General features: G+C 53.8%; 2 protein-coding genes across 7 annotated transcripts; both read right to left on the bottom strand.

Annotated features, from left to right (window-relative positions):
- Window positions 1-97: 97 nt before the first annotated feature.
- Window positions 98-2,095, bottom strand: TEX52 (testis expressed 52). Its single transcript, XM_030834451.1, is given in 5 exon segments — window positions 98-330; window positions 333-476; window positions 479-650; window positions 2,025-2,056; window positions 2,059-2,095. Coding segments are annotated over 5 exon segments (618 nt in total).
- A 1,591-nt stretch (window positions 2,096-3,686) lies between these two features.
- On the bottom strand, window positions 3,687-14,590 carry FOXM1 (forkhead box M1). 6 transcript variants are annotated; one of them, XM_060305971.1, is made up of 8 exons: window positions 14,089-14,590; window positions 13,360-13,511; window positions 11,492-11,683; window positions 10,356-10,484; window positions 9,707-9,751; window positions 9,090-9,159; window positions 8,767-8,942; window positions 3,687-4,697 (listed from the first exon to the last, which is right to left on the bottom strand). In XM_060305971.1, the coding sequence occupies exons 1-8, from the start codon at window positions 14,588-14,590 to the stop codon at window positions 3,687-3,689; spliced, it is 2,277 nt and encodes a 758-aa protein (XP_060161954.1). The 6 variants fall into 6 exon arrangements, with proteins under 6 accessions (XP_060161954.1, XP_060161955.1, XP_060161956.1 ...); XM_060305972.1 differs by having other exon boundaries at window positions 14,092-14,590; XM_060305973.1 differs by lacking the exon at window positions 9,707-9,751.
- Between the last annotated feature and the right edge of the window lie 1,363 nt (window positions 14,591-15,953).

Genomic DNA, 15,953 nt, shown 5'->3' with positions numbered 1-15,953 from the left:
GGAGGGACGGTAAGACGTCAGAAACAGGAATTGGAAAGAGGGAGGGGTCCCCTGGGCACGGGTGGGTTGGGTGGGCTCCCCGAGGAGGGAGCTCCTCTTACTTCTTGAAGTTCTTCGGGGGCAGGACATTGCCGTTGGCATCGAGCAGGGGTGCCCTGACCTCACTCCTCAGCGTGAGCTTCCCCACCTCTCTCAGCTCCTTCACTGTCCTGAGAATCACCTGCTGCCTTCTCTGTGCGTCCAGAAAGAGAGGAGCACAGGAGATGAAGGTCAGAAAGCTGTTTTGACCCATCCAGGATGGAGGGGGCACCGGGGGCTCTGCCGGGGGTGGCGGTGGGCCCTGGAATCCGTCAACCAGTGCCAGACGTTGCTGTCATAGGGCCTGTCAGGCCTGGCGGGGAAGGTGGCCGGCAGACGTCCCACATGCAGCCATGTGTGGAAGCCCCAGGTGTGCTGGGCCGCATCCTTCCGGGGCAGGCCAGTCGATGACGCACCTTGGCCTTCATTTCCACGCAGGGTGGCAGCTTCAGGGCCAGCTGGTGGTAGGCTTGCCAAGTGAGGCCGGGCAGCTCTGAGGACTCCCTGGGGAGGACGAACTCGCGTTGAGCCCACGTGTGGGGCGTCGGGAGGGTCTCATGGGCGTGGACCATCTAGGGAGAGACAAGGGAGCCTGGGAGCCCTCTGCCTCTCCTCGGCTGGAGCGGACAAGCTGCCCGCGGTCTCCAGACCCAGATTCTCATCGGGACCGGGTGGCCAGGGGCAGGGGGGTTGGGACAGGACGGGACGTTTTCTCGGTTCTTGCCTAGAGCGCATGGCCACTTGGTATGATTTGCACGCATCCTCATAGACTGTCCTCTGTCCATCTATCAGGTTGTGTTTTCCCAGGCTCTTTCCTCAGCTGACATTTTCTCTTTCCTCACTCTGCCTTCACCATCCCCCCATCCTGGGGCCCCCGTTCCTGCCTGGGGTCTGGCGCTCCTCTCCAGGCACACTGGACCTGAGGTAGTGTGAGGGAAAACGCCCCTTCCAAGCAGAGTGCAGAAGGGAAACCATTCTCCAGGGAATGGGGCTGGAGCTTTTCTGCCCCGCCCCTCCCGTCCCCCGCTGCTCTGTCATTGGTGCATCCCCCTCGTGTAGGAAGCATCCAGATGTGGGTTCCTTTCCTTTCTGGCGCCCCTCCACCCCCCGTGAAATAAACAGTGGCAGATATATACTTGACACTTTGCGAAATACTTATCCTCATCTCATTTAACCCTCACACCTTGCGAGTAAGTGTTCTTGTTGCATCTCAAAGATGCAAGAAGCAAGGCACGTGAGGGTGAATAACTTGCCCACGGCACAGAGTGAGGGCAGCAGAGCCGGCACTGAGTCTGTGCCACTCAGGACACCAGGCTCCTCCAAATGCCTCTGCGTCCCACTAGGACTTTTCTTTTCCTTTCTTGTTTTTTTTTTTTTTTTTGCGGCACGCGGGCCTCCCACTGCTGTGGCCTCTCCCGTTGCGGAGCACAGGCTCCAGACGCGCAGGCTCAGCGGCCATGGCTCACGGACCCAGCCGCTCCGCGGCATGTGGGATCTTCCCAGACCGGGGCACGAACCCGTGTCCCCTGCATCGGCAGGCGGACTCCCACCCACTGCGCCGCCAGGGAAGCCGCTAGGACTTTTCTGTCCCCAAAACTCACCTGTTGCTTGGGCCCAGCCCCCTTGGCCGTGTTGCTTGGGCCCAGCCCCCTTGGCCGTGTTGCTTGGGCCCAGCCCCCTTGGCCGTGTTGCTTGGGCCCAGCCCCCTTGGCCTCGTCTGCGCGCACACCGCGGGGTGGGTCTGGATGTCATAACCAGACATTTCCTCTCCTCTGCCCTGAGCTCCGTGTTCACAGGGTCGTAGGACAAGCGCTCACGGGCCCGGAGGGGAGAAAGCATGGCCCACCCCAGGGCGGGCAGGGGGCAGGCGGGGGTGGGGCTGGGGACAGCCCCTCACCCAGTGTGGTACAGAAAGGCAGCTGCAGAGATGCGGCCCCGCCCACCGCCTTCAGGAAAGGTTCTCTGATGCGGGCGGGTCACGCTGCCCCCTGGGCGATCTCTGCCGGTTGCTGGCCATTTTCCTGGGCTTCCCTGCAGGAGGGGCAGCTTTGTAGGGAAGACCTTCTTGCCAGCATTGTTTGCTGCTGGGGTTGCTATGGTGATGCTTCCTGGGTGGAGACGCAGGGAGGAGGCCCTTACCTCTCCCTGGGAGGGCTCACCAGTCCCTGGGCCCTGGCTGCCTTTCAGGTGAGGCAGGTGGGGAATAGGGCTCGTAACAGGAGCTGCTTCGAGGTGGGAGGCAGAAAAGCAGGGCGGGCTGGCTCCCAGGCCTCCGGTTGGGGGTGGAGGTGGTCATGAGGCGCCTGTAACTGGGCCCATCCTTCCCTAATGTTGGTGGGCGCGTGCCCCTGGGTAGGCCTTTCTTCAGGGAGCCCTGGAAGGCCTAAGTGACCCAGCAGGTTCAGAGGTCCCCCAAAGAGGCTGGCTGTGCAGGCCCGGCACTGGGAAAACTGCCAATTGACTGCTGAGCTGGGAGGACGTGCCAGGGCGGAGGAGGGAGGTGACCGGGCCACAGCCCTTTGCACTCTCCTTCCAGGGCTCCGTGTTGGCTTCAAGCCTTGCATCTTCTCTGTCACAACCATTTTCATCGTCACCCACTTTCCTTCCCAAGCCCCCTCACACCGTAGGGACCAGACACCAGCGCGCCACAGACCAGCATGTGCCCCTGGGCTTTATTGAGTAGGTAGTTACAGTAGTGTTTTGGAGCTGGGGGCTGTGCACGCGGTCAGCTGGGGCCCAGGGCGGCTCTCTGCAAAGCTGGGTTCTCTGCAAAGCTGCGGCACCAGCGCAGACAGGCAGGCAGACAGGCCAGCCGGCCTCCGCCTCCTAACTCGTCTCTCTGGCATGATCAGGGACCTTATCAGAGAAACGTCTCTCGGGCACATCTGGGCACCCACTCTGCTCCAGGTGCCTCCCTGCCCCCGCCCCACTCTTGACCCATAATAAAAGACCCTTTCACCAGGATTTCTTTTTGCAGGAAAGCTGACTTGGAAACGTGGGCAGGTGGGAGGCAGTGGCAGTAGGAGGGATCCTGGCAGGCTGACTCGCGTATCGGGGCACCTACAGTGAGGAACCCTTGAGGGAGGGACCTGGGAGGAACTGTGCACTGCAGCCCTTCCTACTGCAGGAACCAAAAGCAAGTAACAGAAGCGAACTGAACCTCCTGGTTATCGTGACCCCCTTCTGGCAGTCTCTAGATAATGATCTAAGGAGATAGGTTTACGTTTATAATTAGAGGATAATTAGGAACATATACACCATTTACAAGGGCCACCCTGCCCGCAGCAGGGAAGGTGGAGGGTGGCTGGGCACAGGCACAAACAGTCGGGGGCGGGGGGGGGGCTCCTCATCTCTTTTCACCCTTGTTTTTGCTGTTCCCACCCGCAGCTCCTAGTAGGGAGGGAGGAATCAGATTCTCTTGGGGAGTGGGTGGCACGGAGACTGGTCACCAGGACCTCGCGGCTTGCAGAAGGCCCAGTGGCGGCTCTGGCGTGACGCCTGCCTTGGCGTCACCAGGCCAGGTGGGCTGGAGGAGCAGACGGCCCCCGCCTGCTGTCCTGGCGCAGAGCGCCCGGAGAGCCGCCGGCTTGAGCGGTGCGGTCCTGTCTCTACCGCAGCTCGGGGATGAACTGAGCCCAGCCGACGTCGTCGGAGCCCAGCAGGTCCTCCTCCAGGCCGGGGAAGCTGATGTCCAGCAGTATCTTGCTGAGGCTGTCATTCATTGTGTCCAGGACCAAGCCTTCTGTTAGAGAACGGTTGGCCGAGAGGCCGGCAACCTGCGGCTCGGAGGAGCCTGGCTTGGGGACCTCCATATCTGAGGAGGGACAGCCGCTGAAGGGGTCAGCAGTGATGTCAAAGGGCTCGGAATTGAGGAGCTCTCGGGGGGAGTCAAAGAGGGGGACGCTTTTCAGCGGGGTGGCGCTGAGATCCGCCAGCTCCAGCGAGTCCGGCAGGGGCCCAAAGGCACCCTGGGGGGTTCGTACGGGGCTGAAATCGAGCCCCCCAACTTTGGCCGGGGGTGTGAGCCTCCAGGATTCGGGGGTCACGGGGAGGGCAGATTTGCTCGGGGTGGAGGAGATGGGCAGCATCTCCTTGATGGGTGTCTTGAAAGGCCCGCCCTCCTCCTGGGAGGAGCCAAGCTGGGAGGCAGGCTGCGAGGACCCTGCTGTGGCTCGACGGGAAGTCCCGGGGCCCTCGGAGAAGAGCAGCTCCGGCTCGTCCAGACAGGGGGGCAGGAGGTGCTGTTTCCTTCGAGACCGGCTCATCTCCCTCCTCTCCCTGCGTTTGATGACGAGCAGGTCAGAGACGCAGCGGGCTGGGGACTTGGGCCCGCTGTAGGACTTCTTGGGCCTGGGGATGGGGGAGTGGGACGAATCCTCCCAGGAGGGGGACGATTCCTCCTTGACAGATGGGCAGGGCGAGGGCCACTCTTCCAGGGGCGGGCTCTCGACTTTGATGGGTCTCCCTAAGTGTGGCGTTTCCTCCCCAGGCTGCACTTCTTCCTCCTTGATGGACTGGACTGGAAGCAGAGGAGACAGCCCTTCTCCAAGGAGGAGCTTCTCCTCTTTCACTGGTCCTGCCGTGGGCAGAGGGGCGACGCCCTCGTCCGCGAGCAGCACCTGGAAGGGAAGCAGGTTAAGGTGAAAGCCAGGTCTGGAGATTCAACCAGGCAGCGGGTGGGACACAAGTTCATGACTAAGACAAGTGACATGCGGGTACTCATCCTCTTTTGTCTTTCTAAAGTCTTCAAGACTATTAGACATGAGACTAGATGATGAAGGTGGTAGTTCAATTCTGGGGGTAAAAGACAGAGCGTTTCCTGGGCTTCCCTGGTGGCGCAGTGGTTAAGAATCCGCCTGCCAATGCAGGGGACACGGGTTCGAGCCCTGGTCCGGGAGGATCCCACATGCCGCGGAGCAACTAAGCCCGTGTGCCAGAACTCCTGAAGCCCTGGCGCCTAGAGCCCGTGCTCTGCAACAAGAGAAGCCACCACAATGAGAGGCCCGCGCACCGCAGTGAAGAGTAGCCCCCGCTCGCCGCAACTAGAGAAAGCCCACCCACAGCAGCGAAGACCCAACGCAGCCAAAAATAAATAAGTTAAGTAAATAATAATAAAATAAAAAAAAAAAAGACAGCGTTTCCTGTGGTGCTGGCATAATTAGTATCCATCTGAGAGAAAATAAATGGCTGTTTCATACCATATACAAAGACTTAAACAGAAGAATTAAAACCACACAAATCCTGAAAGAGAATCTAGGAAACTACATGTACAATCTGAGGGGCGGGGGGTGAACTTCTTAACCAAGACTGGAAACCCAGAGGCTGTAAAAGAGAAGAGAGACATACTTGACTCCATAAAAATGTAAAATCGGGGCTTCCCCGGTGGCGCAGTGGTTGAGAGTCCGCCTGCCGATACAGGGGACGTGGGTTCGTGCCCCGGTCCGGGAGAATCCCACATGCCGCGGAGCGGCTGGGCCCGTGAGCCATGGCCGCTGAGCCTGCGCGTCCGGAGCCTGTGCTCCGCAACGGGAGAGGCCACAACAGTGAGAGGCCCGCGTACAGAAAAAAAAAAAAATCTTAAAAGACAGGTTAATATTTTAATAACAAAGAAATCACAAATTATTAGCAAAACCCTATAGGAAGATGGGCCATGTCCATAAATAATCGTCTCACAGTGAAAAATTCCCAGTGACCAAACGCAGTGAGCAGGTGCTGACTTACCGATAAGCAAAGGATGATAGAATGAAACAAGGAGCTGTCCTTCATACACCACAGAGGGGCAAATATTAAAAAGACTGATAACACCCATGGCTGGCAAACATAGGTCTTGTTGGTGGATGTGTGAATTATCACAGATTTTTCTGGAAGCCAATCTTGCAATATTTAATAAACTTTAAAATAACTGTTCACTCAGCAATCTCATGTCTGGTTCTCCCACAGAAATAAAAACACTAGTAAGAAAGATACTTGCAAAGATATTTATTGCAATGTTCGCCATAGGGCAAAAAGACCTAGAAACATAATGTGCCCGTGAAAGCGGAATGGTTGGAAAACGTACAGCAGAGCCACACCATGGAATATTATGTAGCCATTAAAAAACAATGCAGGGCTTCCCTGGTGGTGCAGTGGTTAAGAATCCGCCTGACAATGCAGGGGACGCGGGTTCAAGCCCTGGTCCGGGAAGATCCCACATGCCGCGGAACAACTAAGTCCATGCCGCGGAACAACTAAGTCCATGCGCCACAACTACTGAGCCTGTGCTCTAGAGCCTGAAAGCCACAACTACTGAGCCGGTGTACTACAACTACTGAAGCCCACGCACCTAGAGCCCGAGCTCCGCAACAAGAGAAGCCACCACTGTGAGAAGCCCACGCACCGCAACGAAGAGTAGCCCCTGCTCGCCGCAACTAGAGAAAGCCCGCGTGCAGCAACAAAGACCCAATGCAGCCAAAAATAAATAAATAAAATAAATAAATTAAAAAAAAAATGCATTAGGGAGTTCCCTGGTGGTCCAGTGGTTGAGACTCTGCGCTTCCACTGCAGGGGGCACGGGTTCTATCCCTGGTTGGGGAACTGAGATCCCACATGCTGCCTGCCACGGCCAAAGAATAAAATTAAAAAACAAAAAAACCCCTCAAAAAAGTAAAAAACAAAAAACAATAAATTAAAGTGATGCCAAGTGACTTGGGAGAATTTCCCTGGGGCAGAAAGTGTGTGTAGGGCCTCCCTGGTGGCATAGTGGTTAAGAATCCGTCTGACAATGCAGGGGATACAGGTTCGAGCCCTGGTCCGGGAAGATCCCACGTGCCGCGGAGCAACTAAGCCTGTGCGCCACAACTACTGAGTCTGAGCTCTAGAGCCCGTGAGCCACAACTACTGAAGCCCGCGCGCCTAGAGCCCGTGCTCTGCAACAAGAGAAGCCACTGCAATGAGAAGCCCGCGCACCACAACGAAGAGTAGCCCCCGTTCGCCGCAACTAGAGAAAGCCTGCACACAGCAGCAAAGACAACACAGCCAAAAATAAATTAAAAAAAAAAAAAGTGTAATACGATCCCATTTTCAACGCTGTGTGTGGTGTGTGCGTGTATAACATGGCTGTGGCGATCGGTGTATGCAGAGTATACTAAGAGCATGAACAAGTGGGAGAAAGCATGCTAAACTGTCAACATGGCTTATCACGGGGAGCAGGGGCGACATGGGTGAAGGTGAGGCGAGGGGAAGCAAAAAGAAGAAAAGGAGATGGAAAAGACTGCATTGAAACGAAAACAGTGTACATGCTACAACCACAGGAATGCATTTATGTAAAATTATCTATGCTCGTAGGTATACTTTTATGTATATTAAAATGATACATATGTATATTTTTTGCGTTATGCGGGCCTCTCACTGTTGTGGCCTCTCCTGGTGCGGAGCACAGGCTCCAGACGCGCAGGCTCAGTGGCCATGGCTCACGGGCCCAGCCGCTCCGCGGCATGTGGGATCTTCCCGGACCGGGGCACGAACCCGTGTCCCCTGCATCGGCAGGCGGACTCTCAACCACTGCGCCACCAAGGAAGCCCTAAAATGATATTTTTTAAATTAAAAAAACAAAAGCAAAAACAGGGACTTCCCTGGCGGTCTAGTGGTTAAGGCTCCATGCTTCCGCTGCAGGGGGCAGGCGTCTGATCCCTGGTCCGGCAACTAAGATCCCGCATGCTGTGTGGTACGGCCAAAAAAACCCCAAAACCAAAAAACCAAAAACAACAGAACAAAACGAAAACAAAAAACAAGAGCAAACCCAAGGCTCTTTATCTGGAGCCCCCGCTACTTCCATCTCAGAGAAAGGGGCACAGGGGCCCTTCCTGTACTTGTTACCGGCCAGCTCCTGCTCGCAAATCCTTCTCTGCATCACGGCACGGTCCTCACTCACTGTCCTCAGCCCTCGAGGCTAGACCACTGATGCTCAACCAGGAGCAACTCCCCCCAGGGGACATCTGACAACACCTGGAGACATTTTAATTGTCACACCAGGTGGTGCCCCCGACATCTAGTGGGGAGAGACTAGGGATGCTGCTAACACCCTTCAGTGCACAGGGCAGCACCCCTCCACCCCCAACAAAGAATTATCCAGCCCTAAATGTCAGCTGTATGGAGGCTGAGAAACCCAGAGCTAGACTGGCCCATCACTAGACCATGGTTACTGGGGGCCTCCAGGGCATGCCCATTATAAAGCCCTCTCCAGGGACCTCCCTGGCGGTCCAGTGGTTGAGTCTTCGCGCTTCCAGCTTCCAGTGCAGCGGGTGAGGGTTCGATCCCTGGTCGGGGAGCTAAGATCCCTCAGGCTGCGTGGTGCAGCCAAAAATAAATAAATAAAAATTTAAAAAAGAAAAAATAAAGGCCCTCTCCACACCTGCTTGCTGCCCAAATCTACTTTGTAAAACCTCCTTCCCTGTGAACTCCTCCTGAACCGTCCCAGCCCATCTGTTATAATCACCCTTGTCTGAGCTCTTGTAAACTCATCAGGCATGGGTGGGCCCTCCAACATCCCTTACGTCCTACGGCAGGTTCCTTGTTAGCTCTTATGATGCTGTTGCACTTTCCTATGCGCCGGTGCCTTGTCCCAACTAGACGTATAAGCTTCTCAAGGGTCACTTGGCAGAATCTCTAATTGACTGGACTCTCTGCTCAGAGAGAACCCGAGGCACTGACCTTGGGGGCGATGCGGACTCGCTTGCTGTGGCGGGCGAGCTCTGAGCTCATGAGTGAGGCTGCCAGGGGCAACGGCACCTTGACCGAGGGCTGCAGCACCAGGGACTGGTTCACTGGGAACTGGATGGGCACCAGGTACGAGCTGACCCGCGGCAGCAGAGGTTTCATCTTCCGCCCTGGGGGGGACCGGGAGGGGTCAGGAGCAGGACCCAGGGACAGGCCCCTTCCAGGCTACGGGATCTTTGCTCTCCTTCCCTGGGCTGGGACCCCCGAGTCTGCTCCCTACAGGTGCGCCCCCCGGGACCAGGCTCCCCCATACTAACGTGCGCCCAGGGGGAGTTCGGTTTTGATGGCCACGTTCCGGCGGAGCTCAGGGTTGGGTCGTTTCTGCTGCTGTTTGGGGCAGAGAGGGGGAGAAAGAGACCAGGTCAGAGACGCAGGGGGACGAGGCAGGCGACCCCACCAGCTGCTCCGGTACCGGGCATGGAGCGAACCGACCGCCTGGCCCTGGGCAGGTGGTGGCACAGACACACGGCAGTGGGCGGTCCTACCACCTCATCCAGGTGTCCTCACCCCCGGGATGCAAAGCACGGAGCTCTATGAGGGGCAGAGAAAAGCCAGGTAGAGAAGTGAGAGCAAAGACGGCCGCCCCTCCAGGCCCGTGCCATGCACCGTGGTCACCATCTTGCAGGGAGACTATGGCGGGTTCTCCTGCCACGCGCCGCGCTGCTTGGGGCACCGTGATGAGCCCACGGGAGCAGAAGGAGGTGGAGGTCACGTGTCCTGAACACCCAGCAGCTCAGGTGCCCTGCGTTCAGGGCTGGCAGGCACACAGCCACAGGCTCCCTTTCCTGCTAATGTCTTGTCCCTGTCACCGAAGCCATGCTGAGCGTGGAAAGGAGGCAAGGCCGAGCCCCGAGCGGGAGGGAAAGAATCTTACTGATTCCAAGTGCTCGGGCGATTGTGGAGACCCTGGGTCCAGTGGCTGGTGGTGGTCAGGCATCGTGGGAGAGAAACAAGACGGAGTTACCACCAGTGCAGTCAAGCTGACCAGACCGGGTAAACCTATTCCTGATGGACGCCGAGGGCCACCCTCAACAACGGTCCCTCCCGGGAGGACGAGGGCAGCTAGCGGCGCCCTTGTGGGCGCTCTGAAACTCCAAAGCAGTCGCTTCTGATGAGAGATTCAGGGGGCTTCGTTTCTGCTCTCCGGCCTAAAGAAGGGCTTTTTAAAAACCAGGTTTCCCAGACTTCCTCTGTAAGAATCACCTGAGATTCTTGCTAAAAACACATATTCCTGGGCCCATCCCAGGCCTACTGAGTCAGAAGCCCCAAGAGAGGGGCCCAGGAGGCTGTATTTTAACAAGTGTTCCAGGCAGTTCTTATCACAGGGCAACACTGCCCCAGGAGGTCCCGTGTTTGGATCAGAGAGTCCTCTCTGTGGCCTGGTCTAGCAGAGAAGTGTACCATCCCTTACGGGCTGGCTGGCCTTTAACTCTACCCTGATCGGATGAGCTCGTCCCAAGAGGACTTCTTTCCTTTCGCGATGGATCTCATGACCTCCAACACTGGCCTATTTGGATGCTTACCTTAAACACCTGGTCCAGCGTCAAGTAGCGATTGGCACTGGGGTGGATGGTCCAGAAGGAGACCTTGCCGTTGGCTGACGTCTCGCGGACAAACATGTCGTGGAGGGAGAGGTTGTGGCGGATGGAATTCTGAAAGTAGAGGATGCCACTCATCAGCTACTTTGGCTTTGCAAACACCACCGCCGACGTCCCCCAAGGAAATCAGGCCCAGGCCTTGTGTCCTCGTAACCGTGCCTATCGGCAGCTCCTGTGACACTCCGCGTGGCAGAGCTGGCAACCGGAGCCATCAACCCGTCTGCCCAGTAGGGACAGAGACTGGGGCCATTCCTGAGGGGGCGATAAAGCAGAGACCTGGACAGCTGTCAGGGGCTGGGAAAGAGGAGTGAGGCTGTGGGTGGCAACCAGTAGCCAGAGAGGCGAGTGAAGAAATTACGATGCCAGGGAGCTCCCTGGGGGCCTAGTGGTTAGGATTCTGGGCTTTCACTACTGTGGCCCGGGTTCAATCCCTGGTCGGGGAACTGAGATCCCACAAGCCACGTGGCGTGGCCAAAAAAAAGAAAAATTATGCTGCTGGGGAATTCAGTTGAGGTGAGTGTGAGGTTAACTGTCCTGCTGTGGGGAAAACAATACAAAAGCCCGCTGGCCTGGGACAGAGCATCTGTTGGGGCACCTACGCTGCGGCTCTGAGTCCCGTGTGAGCTATGGCTCCCAGGCATCTGTGTTCCCGTGAGCGGGAGGAAAAGATCCCCGCCTTCTGGAGAAGAAATGTGACTTTATAGAAGGTGAATCTTTGGATCGTGAGGCCTACAGATTTTTTTTTTCATTAATATATTTTCACAAAGCTACTTAGTCACTCCAGCTGCTGTTCAGTGTAGCACAGAAGTGGGCTCTGTGCTGTACTGGAGTCTCCATCAACCCAGGGTAGCGACAGGTGACGTGGTTACAGGGCTGTTAGTGATGCTTTTGTCTGGATTCGGCAGGATCGAGTCCCAATCCAAAAGATATGGTTGTTGAAGGTTCTAGCATCCTTGGCACTTAACTGCTCCCTCTGCACCTGACACAGACCACTGCCCTTCCGTGTAGACAAACTGTTGGGCCGGACTGACCTTGACTGTGGCTGTTACAGGACACGGTACCTTCCAGCCTGGCTTGGCGATGTGCTTGAAGTAGGGGAAGTGGTCCTCGATCCAAGTGTAGATGTCTTTCAGGGTCATGCGCTTCCTCTCCGTACTGTTGATGGCAAACTGTATCATGGCCATGTAAGAGTAGGGTGGCCGCTCAGACACGGAGTCCGGCCAGGTTGCCGATGCTCCCAGGGGCCCCTCAACCTGAGCGTTCTGAGAAGCCAAAGGGAAAGAGAAAAGGCGATGACACGGAGAGTTCACAAGACCTCGCCCGCCCCACCCCACCCCAAAGAACATCCCCTAGAGAAACATTTTATCCCATAGAATTGTACTGGAAACAAATCACCTGAGACCACTATTCCATGGAATAAAATTTTAGAGTTAGGGAGAATCTTAGAGGTGATCTAATCCAGTCTCCAAACATAGAACCACTTCTCTGTCGTCAGTCATTTTTTTGAAGATATTGCCCAATAATAATTAGAAGTCCAGTCTTTGTCAGTTGAAACCTCTCAGGAAAGTCTGGGTACATGTTATGACTCTTAAAGCATCAACTGTATGTTAAAACTACACCCATTTTTCAGACCTGAGCGTCGAGGGACTTAGGTCTTAGTCTGATTTCTACTCCTGATGTGATGTGAATAAACCCACCTCCTTTCAATGTTTGTACAAGAGAAATATTCCCAAGGGTATGGGACAGACAAATGTCAGCAGGGCACACATCTGGCTAAGTCGCAGGCAAAGATCTGATCATCCATGTTTTAGAAAATTGAGCTATAACTTTGTAAAGTACACAAGTTCTAAGTGAACAGCTCAGTTTTCACCTATGTACACATCCACGTAAATCTTCCCTTTTAAAAACTGTTGAGTGAAGTAAGTCAGAAAGAGAAAAATAAATACCGTATGCTAACAAATATATATGGAATCTAAAAAATAAAGGGTTCTGAAGAACCTAGGGGCAGGACAGGAATAAAGACGCAGACGTAGAGAATGGACTTGAGGACATGGGGAGGGAGAAGGGGAAGCTGGGATGAAGTGAGAGAGTGGCGTGGACTTATATACACTACCAAACGTAAAACAGATAGCTAGTGGGAAGCAGCCACATAGCACAGGGAGATCAGCTCAGTCCTTTGTGACCCCCTAGAGGGGTGGAATAGGGAGGGTGGGAGGGAGGGAGACGCAAGAAGGAGGAGATATGGGGATATACGTATATGTATAGCTGATTCACTTTGTTATAAAGCAGAAACTAACACATCATTGTAAAGCAACTGTACTCCAATAAAGATGTTAAAAAAATAAAAATTATTTAAGGAAAAAATAAAAAGATAAAAAAATAAATATTGTTGAATGATGGATTAAAGGGTATATACAAAGGGCAACCATGAAGAACAAACCCAGGCTACACAAATGGGTCAAATCAATTTTGATTGCTGGAGAGGTATTTAAAATTCACAACTAACTCATTTTATTTGCTATTAAGTTATCTTCTAATAAAACAATCTTGTTAAAAATGCTGTATTCCTTTCATACTGTTGGGATACCTCTTTAAAGTTCAAGTGGCTTTCCAAACTGAGACCTCTTCATTATTTCCTGAATACTTACTCAATACCTACTAAGGGCACAGTACTAAACCCCGTGCTGACGGGGTACAGAGCGAGCCACAGGAGTCTGCCCTCAAGGAAATTTCACAGGTAGGAGCGAGGGAGGTGCGGGGCGGGGGGGAAGATCCCAGGTAGAAAGGGAGCTCCAAATTATATAGAGTCACACTAAGTGAGTGCTAATATCAGAACTTGGAAATTCTACTCCACAGGCCGCTTGATTTCCCGTCTTAGAAATTCCCTGCACCAGCTCTAACTGCCCTAGTGAGGGACGGGACAGCTCACCTTAGCCTGACTCCGCTCCAGGTGACGATTCTCCTTCTCCTCCGCCTCTTGCTTGATGCTGCAGGAGCCCAGCCCATCGGAGGTCATCTTTCCAAGCCACTGGATGTTTGTCAAGCTGTTGTCTAGCGTGCAGCCGGCTGCCTCGCCACCAGCTACGGGGGAAACAACCCAAGACGCTGCTTAGCTGCCTGGTCCCGAGCCCAGCGGGCCCGGTGAAGCTGGCAGTTAGGGATCACCTCTGCCCTGAGGGACAGGGAACACATCCCGGGTACTCCGCCCCATTAGGATGTCGGGAGAAATTCAGGAGCACGGTTCAAGTTGCATTTCAGTCTGAGCCACACTGAGCCTTAGAGCTCAGTCAAGGCGACCTTATGAAAGCATGACTGAGCATCTCAACAAGGAAAGTCACTTTTCCTCCTTATGCTTTCTCCTTCATTAAGATGGAGAAAGATTCCTATTTCCTTATGTGGTCAATGCAGGGGATAACTAGAAACGATAAACAAATCCTTTTCCAATGTAAAGAAGGGAGTAGAAATGCTAAATTACATTGCAACCCCTTTGACAGTGCCCAAAGGATCCGGGTCAAGGTTTTAGGATGAAGAAAGGCAAGACTTTCCCCCGGTTCGGGCAGACGCCTGTGTGCCCTAAGCGTCAATGTGGCGGACTGCAGTCCTCACCACCAGAGAGGGAAGGCTAGCTCCCCAGCCCTTTGCCTTACAGACCACATACCACAGTTCTCCCATCTCTGCCCGGGAAGGGCTCCAGCTGGTCTAGGAAGATTCACGTCCTTGGATGCAGACTTTGGTCCCAGGGCCTCGGTGATCACTTCTGTCCTCTTGGGGTCATTGCTGGCTTGGCCTTGAGGCTGGGGTCCTGGAGGGCGAGTGGGGGCTCCGCCGCAGCTAATGAGGATGAATTTATTGGGCCCACTGCTGCCACTCTCCTTTCCTTTGGCAGTCAGCGCTGTGATGATGCTCTGGACATTGGCATTCTTGGGCACGGCCACCACTTGCGTGTTGGGCATGGTCGGGTGGTTAATCATCTTGATCCCGGCTGGAAACTTGCAGGGGTTGGACTCGGCCACCTCCTTGGAGGCCTGCGGTTGAGCAGGCTCTTGTTGGGCAGGGGGCCTCTTAGGCTCCTCTTCTGATGTGTCACCTGGGGCATTCTGAACAGGAAGGGGCAGCTTCCGTCTTTTGAGAATCAATGGCCGACGGGGGCTGGTTTTCATTATGAATCTGTGCTTTCACTCTCCATTGAGAATGACAGGCACGGACCCTGGAAAGCACAAGGGGCAGCAGGAGGTCAGAGGTTTGTTAGGCTGAGAAGGAGGTTCTGTTAGGGAGGGGTCTTCCTCATCACATGACCAGGAGCATAAGCCCACAGGCCCAGGTGAATACTCCTTGGGGCTCTGTAAAGACCACAGACAATAAGCAGATGAGTTCTACTGACAAAAGTTAAAACTGAAGCAAACAGAAGAAATTCAAAGGGGGAAAGTGGGATTAGGTTGGCTGTAGGTCAACATAGTCAAAGCTCTAGGAGCTTAAGAATGTTTTGGGAATTCCCTGGCGGTCCAGTGGTTAGGACTTGGTGCTTTCACTGCCAAGGGTGAGGGTTCAATCCCTGGTCAGGGAACTAAGATGCCACATGCCACATGGCACGCGGTGTGGCCAAAAAAGAATGTTTAGCTACAGAAATAAATAGGGAAGCTACAAAAATGTGGAAACGTCTCTTATTTCCTACTGTAACACAGATCCCTTGCAGTGACTATTGGGACGGGAATGATGGAATAGGACATCCTGACAAGACTCTGATCCCATAATCCATTCTAGCGTAGACCACATATTTTTTATACCAACTTACTTTATAAATTAAAGGATCTGAGCCCACAAAATCAGAGGAAAAAGGCAGATTGTACCATTATTGTCACACCACTGAAGAAATCATCTTCCAGCTCACAAGACCTCAGATAAGGAGGAAACTGCTCTACTCAAGGCCCAGGGTAACGCTAAGGGGTGACATCATTTCACAGGCTATTATCCTTGCCTTTCTTAAAAAAAAAAAATACATTTTTCTTTTACAGTTTGCAAACTATTTATATAGTGACATTTTAGTACTTGCATGTGCTTATTCCTATTTTGACTTTCTAAGCATGTGACTGTATCGCTTAATTTCTCTTCCAGAACCAAGACTGTTATCCCTGTCTTCTGACTAACAGACTGTGCTATCTTCAGTGTGCTAAGGTGGTTTTGTAGTGTTAAGGAAAACTGTTTTATCTTTTAAAAGTTGTGTTTTTTGATTTTAACAGATCTGTGGAATACTCTACCATTGTGTAAAGTTGTGAAATTCTAGTGAGAGGTACTCTGAGCGACAGAGGAATGTGCTGTCCCTTTTTTAGGATATCTGCCTTCTCCCTAAAACTGACTGTCACACTCGCCTGACATTTGCCATCTGCTTAGAATCCACAGACCCTCTCCACTCTGCCTCCTTTTCCTGTATATCTAGGTTTCCTCTACCTTCAAATATCAGTTTTACTTCCACCTCCTATCTCTTCCGGCCTCCCTCCCTCCACCCATCAATCAGTAGATACTAGT

The sequence above is a fragment of the Globicephala melas genome, chromosome 10, assembly GCF_963455315.2.
Source record: "Globicephala melas chromosome 10, mGloMel1.2, whole genome shotgun sequence".
Classification (NCBI taxonomy): domain Eukaryota; kingdom Metazoa; phylum Chordata; class Mammalia; order Artiodactyla; family Delphinidae; genus Globicephala; species Globicephala melas.
Note: the sequence above shows the minus strand (reverse complement) of the source record. Positions and strands in the feature narration are given on the sequence as shown.